The sequence below is a fragment of the Sinocyclocheilus grahami genome, unplaced genomic scaffold, assembly GCF_001515645.1.
Source record: "Sinocyclocheilus grahami isolate Dianchi unplaced genomic scaffold, SAMN03320097.WGS_v1.1 scaffold700.1, whole genome shotgun sequence".
NCBI classification, from domain to species: Eukaryota; Metazoa; Chordata; class Actinopteri; order Cypriniformes; family Cyprinidae; genus Sinocyclocheilus; species Sinocyclocheilus grahami.
This window is the reverse complement of record NW_015505879.1, coordinates 553,746-563,441: the sequence shown is the minus strand read 5'-3', so window position 1 is coordinate 563,441 and position 9,696 is coordinate 553,746. Positions and strand designations below refer to the sequence as shown.

Genomic DNA, 9,696 nt, shown 5'->3' with positions numbered 1-9,696 from the left:
TTAAATTTAAGTATCAAATATTTAATTGATGCTTTAATATCAATATTTAAGAGATAAGTAAAGAATAGAAGTTGTTTACAAACATCTGTGAGTGAATCATTCTTTGATTCAAATGAACCAATTCGAAAATAATCATTAGTGAATCATTCTGCATTTACCAAATTCTCATTTAGTTACTCACAAATGACTAGAAACATCATTGAAAAGTCATAAAAATCATGAATAAAAAAAAGTGGGAATCCTAATATGAATACCACGGTACTTTCCTCAAAAGATCGCTGTACTGTCAGTTTTTTGTAAGGTTACACTTGCGGTATTTACTCTATGGAAACCAAATAGTTCATGCTGTTTTAAACTGTTTTGTGGTTTGTTCTTAATAAATATATCTATTAATTAATCAGGCATTTCTTGAGATCATAAAATTGAGCCTTTTCCCCATTGGTCATGCTCTCTGGGAACAAAAGCCATTAATGGACTCGCCTCATGTGCTTTTCAGAACGGATGTGAGGAAAATTAATTATACAATCAACAGAGCCTACATCTTTATATCCGACCAAACCTGTCCGCACAAGCCATTTTCATTATTTGTTTTGGGCTTTTTAGAAGAACGCATTAGACTGCTTTTATTCCATTGTTATCGGCTCGGCAGCAATTTGTTGTAATCTAACTCCTTTGCATTGGTTTGTGGGGTTTACTCATTCTGATATCTGTGTGGGCACAATACTCGCTTTGCAGATGGTTCCCCTCATCAACACGGCCACAGAGACGTTACTGAGAAACCTGAAGAGCCACGCTGAGTCCGGTAACAGCTTCAACATCCACAAGTACGAGTTTCTTTGAGCATATGTGTGCACATCTGTTTCTCTGATTATTTCAGAGCTCTTAATAATATAAAACATGTTTGCTTTGCAGGTGTTTCGGCTGCTTCACAATGGACGTAATTGCCAGTGTGGCGTTTGGTACGCAGGTGGACTCTCAAAACAATCCCGATGACCCTTTTGTGCACCACGCCTCCAAGTTCTTCGCTTTCACTTTCTTCAAACCCCTCATGATTTTCTTCAGTAGGTTCAACCAACACCACATCCAGAACTCAATGCAGACAGCGTTCATTTCGCTCTCGTTATTGTACAAAGGATATCACAGCTTGGAAAGTGCTTCCGACGGATGATATTACGAAACTGATTTTCATAATGCCGATATTGCGATTAGCATATTTATTATACGAGTAAGAGGAAAAAAGTGCAATTTTCTGACTGTGACGTTTTCCTGGTTTTGCTGTAGTGGCGTTTCCATTTGTGCTTCAGCCTCTTGCTGGTCTGCTTCCCAATAAATCACGAGATGAGATGAACAGCTTCTTTATCCAATGTATTCAGAAGATGATTAAACAGAGAGATGACCTTCCCCCAGAACAGGTATGGCCATGAACGAACAAATTCATTAATCATTCCTCAGTATCGACCACACATGTTCATGATCTGCTTTTCTACAGCGGAGGCGAGACTTCTTGCAGCTGATGCTGGATGTCAGGGCCAGCAGCAAGTATTTGTCTTTGGAGCACTTTGATGTGGTCAATGACGCCGATGAACAGGCTTGCACCGAACAGGGGATGGACAACGGACAGGAAAACGGACCAGGAAACGAGTCCACCAAACGCGCCCAGCAGAAGAGAATGATGACGGAGGATGAGATTGTCGGTCAGTCCTTCATCTTCCTGTTGGCCGGCCACGAGACAAGCAGCAACACGCTAGCATTCGCATGCTACCTGTTAGCGCTCCACCCAGAGTTCCAGAAAAAACTCCAAGAGGAAGTGGATGAATTCTTCAGCAGACATGTGAGTCAGGATTTAAATATTTGGAAAACAACATTTATTTCATTAAAGCAATAAGCCCCAAGAAGCCGTGGTTTACAGTGAATTTATAACAGCTTTATAAATGGGAAGCGGAGTGCCTAAAACCCCCTTAGCGGTTATAAATTCACTGTAAACCACGGCTTCACGGGGCTTATTGCTTTTATAAAACGGTTATATTCCATATACGTAGTAAGGTTTCATAATAAAACAAAGCAAATAAAGAGTAATGATGTTAATAAAAACATACAAACAATGTAGTTCCTCAGAATCAGTTGTGGTTGCAACAAAGCAACGAGCAACACACAAACATAAACAAAGGTGTATGTTTGTAGAGCAATTTACAACAGCTTCGAACGTGGCTCAGAATCAGAATCAAAGACCGGAACTATCTGTTTTATAATCTTATTTTGAGAATGCTTCTTTATTTCATGCTGTGGAATAACTCATTTGTGGAACAACTGACATTCTCTTCAATTTTTTTCTCAAAAGTCCTTTGTCATATGAGTTTTGCTGTGGGTGCCCATAAATGTCGTTATGATTCAGAAAATGCTTTTTTGAAATCTTTTGTCTTTGTTCTCCATCTCTGTGTGATGCATTCTCTGCTCTTAGTGTGTTGGATTGTTGTTTCTCATTAGTTTTGAGGTCTGCATGAACCAGCGCATTTCTCAGAAATCATTTACTGTCAGGACCGTTGATTAAATTTACAGGGCCGGAAACAAGTGTTTTATGGGTGGGCTTCATCTAAGCGGCATAATGGGTAGGTTATATCATATAGCAGTGGTTGTCAAACTGGGGTCCACAAGAAGGTGCTGGGGGTCCGTAAAAAAGTTCAGAGAAAACCGGTGTAAAACTGTACAAAACATTTAATAAGTTAAAACAGATCAAATTTGACAGTTAATTCATTGTATTGGTTTTCATAGTGGTAATGTTGTTGTTTTCAGGTTTGTGCATCTAACAAAACTTTTAATGATAGCTAGAAAAAGATAATATTGTGAAACTATATTTTTGGTCACACTTTATTTTAACGTCCAGTTCTCACTATTAACTGTGACTTTTCCCTCAATCTCCCAATTACTGCTTATTAATGGATAGGAAGGTAGTTATTACGTTTAGGTATTAGGTAGGATTAAGGATGTAGATTTTCATGCAGAATATGTGCTTTATAAGTACTATTAAACAGCCAATATGCTATTAATATGCATGCTAATTAGGGTTAGGGGTTTGTTGAAATCCTTAACACTAAGTATAGTGGTACTTGGTTTAGAAAAGCCCACTAAATAAATAGAAAGACATCCAGATGGGTTACATTGAAACAATTCAGAAAAGCTGCAGCACTGTGCTGGTTATAGAAGGTTTGTATAAGCGCTCGGTTTGCAGTATATCTGCTTGGATAATTTACTCTCCTCTATAAATATAGCGGCGGTTTGCAGTGATGATGGTGGTTCTGCTGATTTGATGTCTTATGTTTGTGCATAATGTGCATACTCATGAGAGAGACAGAGAGGAATTCTTGATTGATTCTCTGAAACCTCGTAATCTGTGCCACAAAGCGCTGGAGAGGCTGGATGGTGATGAGGAGGAGGGTCAGATGTGGCAAGAAGAGCCTCTAAATCAGCGTATGATATTGGGGGGGGGGGGATTCTGGCTCTCTCACGTTGCTTTTTCATGTTTGTTCCACTTATCTCAAGGGATCCCTCTTCCCTACAGTCTGAGATTCTGCCGTCTCAAACAAAACACTTTGCAAGATTCTACATAATACGGTTTTAATGAAATCCGTGAAAATAAAGAGTGTATTAAATGTGTGAACGTGAAATAAACTGCTAGACAGGAGAGTAAAGGAGTGGAGAGAATATACTTAATATTTAGAGGTGTTTGCTAAGACTTATTATTGCTTATACTTAGGGTTTTAGGGATTTAAACAAACCGCTAACCTTAAAGCAGTGATCCTCAAATCTAGCTTGCGAGATCCACTTTCCTGCAGAGTTTAGCTCCAACCCTATAATCATAGCTGTAGCTTAGCATAGATCATTGAATCGGATTAGACCGTTAGCATTTTGCTCAAAAACGACCAAAGAGTTTCGATATTTTTCCTATTTAAAACTTGACTCTTCTGTAGTTACATTGTGTACTAAGACCGACGGAAAATGAAAAGTTGCGATTTTCTAGGCCGATATGGCTAGGAACTATACTCTCATTCCGGCGTAATAATCAAGGAACTTTGCTGCCGTACCATGGGTGCAGCAGGCGCAATGATATTACGCAGTGCCTGAAAATAGGCTTATTGGAAGTTACCTAGCTGGGGACTATTGAATGATAAAATGTGAAACGAGGATCCCATATGAAAGATGTGAAAAATGCAAAGAAAAAAAATCGTTTTTAGTACATCGTTGTGTAAATGTACCCTTAGCGGACTACTACTTTAATAAAATTGCATTTAATTTTAGTTGATGAAAATATTTTTTGTCAGTTTTTGGCAATAGTTTAATGCAGATAACATTGTGTGCCAACAAACAGCACTTCAACATTCTACAGAAAACATTGAAACCCGTTTTCATTTTGGCATCTGTCATATCCATCAGCCACAGTGTTTCCGATTTCATGATGTTTTTTCAGTGCTCTCGTGTCTTTGCTTTCTCTCTGATGGCGTACATTTAAACAGCATCTTCATGAACCTGCATTTCTTGAATCCCGATACCTGCAGCCGCCCACCGGAGAAAGGGATCAAACGCGGCATTAGTTCAGCTCTGTGTCCTTCTGTCTACTCTTTCAGCTCATTCGTTCATTCTTCATCGTTCTCCCCCCTCTGCTTCTCTTTCAATTTAAGCGCTCTCTTTCCACTTCCAATTTCTCCTCTCTGGAAGTCGGGGGCTTTTTCAGAGTGAATGAATGTTCTGCGGAGCTTTTAGGGGGATCGTTTATCTTAAATTCTGTAGATTGTGTAGAGACATGCGTGCCAGCGTATTATGTTAAAGTCAAATGTGTCCTAGGAAAATAGAAAAAATATGAGCGTGTTTTTCTTTATTTTAACACAGATCTGTTAGTCTAAAAAGTGCGGTCTGAGGGATTTCTCACGATAATGCATCATTTATTTGATGGTTTTCTTATGCAACGCATCTGGCAAAGAGCACATCACGCTAACTCATTGTACTTTACATTTTGAGGTTAGCTGACAGGATTCCCGGGATGAAAAATAAACCGGAGAGCTGTTTATAAACCCACTTGCAGTGAAGTTTTCAAATAAAAGAGCTTATGGCAGAAGTTATAAAAGCAGTGAGCATTACAAGCAGCACAATAAAACTCAAGCTCAGCCTTGGCCTTGTCTCATGACGCCTCGCGTCTTAAGTCGACTGTATAGCCGGCAATAACTTTATACTCTCTTTATATCGAGCAGCTGGGGATCCATCCACAAAGACATCTGGCCCGGTGTATAGGCTACTGAAGGTCAGTCTCATCTAGCCCACTGCTATAATGTCTATCAGCGCTCTCGTGTTCAGCCTAGAGAGATAGTGTCTTCGGCTCCTCCTTCAGAGTGGTTTTATTCTCTAAACGCCCCTGCCTCACCGCTCTCAGTTTCGCTCTGAAAAGCTTCTTAAATGTCACTCTCATCACACGCCCTACGTGAGGGCGCTCAAAGTGTTTTGTGCTAAAACGCCGAAGGTGTTTACCTGAGAGCCGCAAACTGTTTCTGATGGGAAATCATATTTAACAAATCTAAAAGTAATTTAAAGCTCATTTAAGATGCAAAACAGGGACAGTTCAGCTGTCCTTAAAGATGGTCCTTAAATCGCATTATAAATCTGTGTGACAGTTTTTCCTGCAGAAATTAAAACTTCTATTCTTTATAAGATCTTAAAAAGAATTGGCATCATGAACCTTTAACATCCATAGAACTTTCCATTGCACAAAAAGTTATTTCAAGTGGGTAAAAAAAGATTCTTCAGATTATTAAAATGTTCTTCACACCAAGAAAAAAAACATTATTTTAAGAACTGTTTAATGAAAGGTTCTTTGGGAAACCCATATGTGACCCTGGACCACAAAACCAGTCTTAAGTGTCAATTTTCACAAAAAAAGCTGAATAAATAAGCTTTCTATTGATGTATGGTTTGTTAGGATAGGACAATATTTGGCCAAGATACAACTATTTGAAAATCTGGAATCTGAGGGTGCAAAAAAATCTAAATATTGAGAAAATCGCCTTTAAAGTTGTCCAAATTAAGTTCTTAGCAATGCATATTACTAATCAAAAATTAAGTTTTGATATATTTACAGTAGGAAATTTACAAAATATCTTCATGGAACATGATCTTTACTTAATATCCTAATGATTTTTGGCATAAAAGAAAAATCAATAATTTTGACCCATGCAATGTATTTTTGGCTATTGCTACAAATATGCCCCAGCGACCTAAGACTGGTTTTGTGGTCCAGGGTCACATATGTAGTTCTTCTATGGCATTGCTGTGAAAACCCCCTTTTGGAACCTTTATTTTTAAGAGTGTTGCTATCAAATATAATTTGAGAGAGAGGGAGAGGTATGAAGGATGGAAGGAAGACGACAAATGCATGTTTTTTCTCTGTCCCTTTACTTTTTCAGGACAAGAGATAAAACTGGGTGAAAACTTGTTTGGGTCATATTTTACCCCAATAAAAAAGAAAAATGGTAAATTACACTACCGTTCAAAAGTTAGTTTTTTTTTCTTTTAAGTAACATTTTTTCAGTGTTTTTCAAATAACTCTCACCAAGGCTGCATTTATTTGATCAAAATTCAATAAAACCCATAATATAAACTATTAAAATGTTAACAGATATAAAAAAGAATATGTTTATTTAAAAATACATTTAAAATAATGTTTCTATTGTAATATATTTTTAAAAAAAATTTTTTGCAGTATTATGCTACTCGTCTTTAGTGTCACATGATCCTTAAGAAATCATTCTAATATGCTGATTTGCTGCTTTGAGAAACATTTATCATTACATTGAAAACAGGTGTGCCGTTAAATTTTTTAGTGAACACTAGGGGTGTAACGATACACGTATTCGCATTGAACCGTTCAGTACGAGGCTTTCGGTTCGGTACGCATTAAGCTACAAACCGAACGATTCATTGGACTAATCCTATTACATATGGAAACTAAAAGAGCTTTAAGTGTGTGAAATATAATGTTCTCAGTGCCACTGTGCTCAACAAGGCAGCCCAAATGATGTGCTGTGACAAAGCAACGTGCGGTCTAGTGGCCGGGCACGCGCTGCGAAAGGCCCCGCGATAACCTCCTCGTGCGTCGAAAGACGATGATCTTGCATCAACGATAGCCAGAGATATTGTCAAAAACAACAATTATTGGCCAAATTAAGAGGATTTGGCATTTCCAATTAATGTAGGCCTGTTACATTCTTATTTTTATTAGGACTATTATTATTATGAAGTTACATTTATTATTAAATTAAAATTACAATTAATTTGCCCCGTAATATTAGCTACCGCATAACTGACGCACATGGAACATGATCTTTACTTAATATCCTAATGATTTTTGGCATAAAAGAAAAATCAATAATTTTGACCCATGCAAAGTATTTTTGGCTATTGCTACAAATATGCCCCAGCGACCTAAGACTGGTTTTGTGGTCCAGGGTCACATATGTAGTTCTTCTATGGCATTGCTGTGAAAACCCCCTTTTGGAACCTTTATTTTTAAGAGTGTTGCTATCAAATATAATTTGATAAAATATGATGCATCAAGACCAGTCACTCCAGATTTGATATCTCATAAACAATTATCATGTGACTGCACTGAATTGCAAATGAGATTTGAGAGTTCGGATTAATTAATCTATCGTCAGATCCATTGGATGGATTGTGAATAGGCTTAACTAGAATATAGTGTACAAGTTTTACTGACTCATTTATTTAGTGCGGTTTATTTTTTAAATCATTACAGCACCTGTTCACTGTAAAAGACCAGCTAGACATTTAGTAAAATTTCGTTTTTTGTTCTACTTAAAGTCAAACAGGTTTGTAGTGACATGAGAGTGAGTAAATAACAGAAACTTCTTTTTTTGTGAACTATCGCTTTAACAATCCATTTAGGTGACTGTGATAAATGACCAGTGCTGTGAGGATAACAAAAGATTAGGCTATTTACTCCTTGATTAAAATGTAAAAAAAAAATTTTTTTTAAACAGCTCTATATACAATGAATTATAGGCCTATAATTAAAATATTAACTCAGCAGTCATCAATTAAAATCAATGAATAAAAAGTTTAAGCCTATTTCAAGCACCAACTTTCAAAAACAGCCTGTTTAACACGAAATAGGCTACGTTTCTTGTCTTTTTTTCCCACTATGTATGGGCCACAAGAGAAATATTAAGGGAATAAATGAAAACAGTTAGCTATATACCGTTATCAGCATAATATGTTGAAGTAGATTGGTCTCTCGTAGTCTCTGAGAGAATATGCGGCATCAGATGACGAAAGCTCCGTCATTCCGTTTTTACTTTCACTTTCTGTAAAGTTAATTGACTAAGATTAAGACGTTCACCGGCATAACTCTTGCACAAAGTTTGCACGTTGCTTATGTGATATCCATTGGCTCGCCTTCATGGTTTAAAACAGAAATATTTACAACATTGCGATGTAAGCAATTACCCCCCCACCCCACACATATCGAAAACGTACCGAACCGTGACACCACTGTGTCGTATCGAACCGAACCGTGAATTTTGTGAACCGTTACACCCCTACTGAACACCATTATTATTATTTTTTCACAATTTTACAATAGGAAGTTCAGAAGCATTTATTTGAAATAGAAATCTTTTGTAACATTATGAATGTCTTTACTGTCACTTTATCAATTTAATACATCCAAGCTGAATATTTAAATAATTTCATTCCAAAAAAAATATAAAAAATGAATTACTGACCAAAAAAAAACTTTTCAACGGAAGCGTATATTTACACTGAAACATGACTTTATGGCATCTCCCAGTTGTCATAAATATAAAGAAATCTCATGGTCATTAAACCAATACATGACTGCTGATGTAAATGTTATTGATTCTTCTAAATAAAAGATGCGGACAAATGTACTGTAACGGGGCTGACGAGACGTGAGACGTGTGGATCCATCTGCAAGCTTTATTTAAAGAGACGTGGTATAACAGACAGGGTCGAACAATGGCAAACAGGTCATTTCATTCCAAAAATTAAATAAAAAATGAATTACTGACCAAAAAAAATTATATATATATTTACACTGAAACATGACTTTATGGCATCTCCCAGTTGTCATAAATATAAAGAAATCTCATGGTCATTAAACCAATACATGACTGCTGATGTAAATGTTATTGATTCTTCTAAATAAAAGATGCGGACAAATGTACTGTAACGGGGCTGACGAGACGTGAGACGTGTGGATCCATCTGCAAGCTTTATTTAAAGAGACGTGGTATAACAGACAAGGTCGAACAATGGCAAACAGGTATATGGCGGGCAAAAACACAAGAATAGTCCTAGGGCTAGTGTAGATCACCGATCGGCAGACAGAATCACAGGGGCGAGACGAGAGGGAGAAATCCAGGAAAACAGGCAAAGATCAGAAACCGCAAAAACAGGCAAGGCAAAACAAGGAAAACACGGAGACTTGGAAAGGGGTACAGGCTAAACAATACTCAGCAGAGAATGGTGGTTTGAGTGGATGTTATATAGTGAGTGAAGTGATAAGAAACAGCTGTGTGCAATGAGTGCAATCAGTGCAGCGTGCAAATCGTACAATGAATGATGGGATATGTAGTCCGGGGTGCTATGCAACAGTTTGTGTTGTGCGAGAGTCAA

At 37.3% G+C, this 9,696-nt stretch overlaps 1 protein-coding gene across 1 annotated transcript in view; it reads left to right on the top strand.

Annotated features, from left to right (window-relative positions):
• Positions 1-621: 621 nt before the first annotated feature.
• The window catches only part of LOC107559817 (thromboxane-A synthase-like), a 26,144-nt gene continuing 17,069 nt past the window's right edge, over positions 622-9,696 (top strand). Inside the window, exons 1-4 of the mRNA XM_016243787.1 lie at positions 622-824; positions 913-1,061; positions 1,282-1,412; positions 1,490-1,831. Of these exons, the coding sequence (XP_016099273.1) occupies positions 736-824; positions 913-1,061; positions 1,282-1,412; positions 1,490-1,831 (711 nt within the window). The 5' untranslated portion in view covers positions 622-735. The remainder of the gene's footprint in view (positions 825-912; positions 1,062-1,281; positions 1,413-1,489; positions 1,832-9,696) is intronic.